The sequence below is a fragment of the Canis lupus genome, chromosome 22, assembly GCF_003254725.2.
Source record: "Canis lupus dingo isolate Sandy chromosome 22, ASM325472v2, whole genome shotgun sequence".
Classification (NCBI taxonomy): Eukaryota; Metazoa; Chordata; class Mammalia; order Carnivora; family Canidae; genus Canis; species Canis lupus.
This window is the reverse complement of record NC_064264.1, coordinates 37,837,640-37,839,722: the sequence shown is the minus strand read 5'-3', so window position 1 is coordinate 37,839,722 and position 2,083 is coordinate 37,837,640. Positions and strand designations below refer to the sequence as shown.

The window sequence follows — 2,083 nt, the reverse complement described above, 5'->3', positions numbered from 1 at the left end:
GATGACTGCTTCAATTTCCTCCCTGGTTATTGGCCTGCTCAGGTTTTCTATTTCTTCCTGTTCCAGTTTTGGTAGTTTGTGGCTTTCCAGAAATGTGTCCATTTCTTCTAGATTGTTTAATTTATTGGTATATAGCTGTTCATAATATGGTTTTAAAATTCTTTGTATTACCTTGGTGTTGGTAGTGATCTCTTCTTTCTCATTCATGATTTTATTAATTTGAGTCTTCTCTCTCTTCTTTTTAATAAGGCTGGCTAATGGTTTATCTATCTTATTAATTCTTTCAAAGAACCAACTCCTGGTTCTGTTGATCTGTTCCACAGTTCTTCTGGTCTCGGTTTTGTTGAGTTCTGCTCGAATCTTTATTAACTCTCATCTTATGCTGGGTGTAGGATCTATTTACTGTTTTTTCTCTAGCTCCTTTATGTGTAAGGTTAGCTTTTGTATTTGAGTTCTTTCCAGTTTTTGGATGGATGCTTGTATTGCAATGTATTTCCCCCTCAGGAGTGCTTTTGCTGTATCCCAAAGATTTTGAATGGTTGTATCTTTATTCTCATTAGTTTCCATGAATCTTTTTAATTCTTCCTTAATTTCCTGGTTGACCCTTTCATCTGTTAGCAGGATGGTCCTTTTTTTTTTTTTTTTTTTTTTTTTTTTTTTTTTTTTTGATGGTTAACATCTTTATTGCTCTGGATACAGGGGCAAGTGCTCAGGAGCTCTTGGTGGGGCGGGCCCGCTTCCTCTTCACCATCACAGGCTTCTGACTGCGCAGGATAGCACTGGCTCTGCGAATGGCAGCCATGCGCAGATCCGGACGGTACTTATTCTTGCGGATCATGTGCCTGATGCTACTGAGGGTGGCCCGGGCATTCTTGTTGATGGTAGTTCGCACATAGGAGGTAGCGGGTTTCCGCTGGCCTGATCTCCGCTTCAGGACCACCACCACACCCTTGCCGTCGGCCGCCGGCTCCACGCCCACAGTCTTGCGGTGAATCAGACCGTTGTAGCGGAAGGAGCTGCGAGCTTTCAGGTTGTTGGGCTCCGTGCTGTACGTCTGCTTGTTCCTCTTGATCAGGAAGCTGGAGCAGTTCCGCACGACCATCCACTGCAGGTGAGCGGACATGGCGGCTGCTCCTTTCCTTACGGCAGCGAGAGACGGAAAGAGCTTAGCAGGATGGTCCTTAACCTCCACGTGTTTGAGGTCCTTCCAAACTTCTCATTGTGATTTAGTTCTAATTTCAAGGTATTATGGTCTGAGAATATGCAGGGGACGATCCCAATCTTTTGGTATCAGTTCATACCCGATTTGTGACCCAATATGTGGTCTATTCTGGAGAAAGTTCCATGTGCGCTTGAGAAGAATGTGTATTCAGTTGAGTTTGGATGTAAAGTTCTGTCGATATCTGTGAAATCCATCTGGTCCAGTGTATCATTTAAAGCTCTCGTTTCTTTGGAGATGTTGTGCTTAGAAGACCTATCGAGTATAGAAAGAGCTAGATTGAAGTCACCAAGTATAAGTGTATTATTACCTAAGTATTTCTTCATTTTGGTTATTAATTGGTTTATATATTTGGCAGCTCCCACATTCGGGGCATATATATTGAGGATTGTTAACTCCTATTGTTGGATAGATCCTTTAAGTATGATATAGTGTCCCTCTTCATCTCTCACTACAGTCTTCGGGGTAAATTTTAGTTGATCTGATATAAGGATGGCTACCCCTGCTTTCTTTTGAGGACCATTCGAATGGTAAATGGTTCTCCAACCTTTTATTTTCAGGCTGTAGGTATCCTTCTGTCTAAAATGAGTCTCTTGTAGACAGCAAATAGATGGGTCCTGCTTTTTTATCCAGTCTGACACCCTGCGCCTTTTGTTGGGGTCATTAAGCCCGTTCACGTTCAGAGTTACTATTGAGAGATATGAGTTTAGTGTCATCATGGTATGTATTCAGTCCTTGTGGATTGTTCCACTGAACTTCTTCTTAAAGGGAAATTTTAAGAGTCCCCCTTAAAATTTCTTTCAGAGCTGGTTTGGAGGTCACATATTCTTTCAGTTCCTGCCTGTCTTGGAAGCTCTTTATCTC

At 42.1% G+C, this 2,083-nt stretch overlaps 1 protein-coding gene across 1 annotated transcript; it reads right to left on the bottom strand.

The window, feature by feature from the left end:
• Positions 1–631: 631 nt before the first annotated feature.
• On the bottom strand, positions 632–1,171 carry LOC112663869 (60S ribosomal protein L28-like). Its single transcript, XM_035704658.2, has one exon. The coding sequence runs from the start codon at positions 1,121–1,123 to the stop codon at positions 710–712; it is 414 nt and encodes a 137-aa protein (XP_035560551.1). The 5' UTR covers positions 1,124–1,171; the 3' UTR covers positions 632–709.
• Positions 1,172–2,083: the final 912 nt, after the last annotated feature.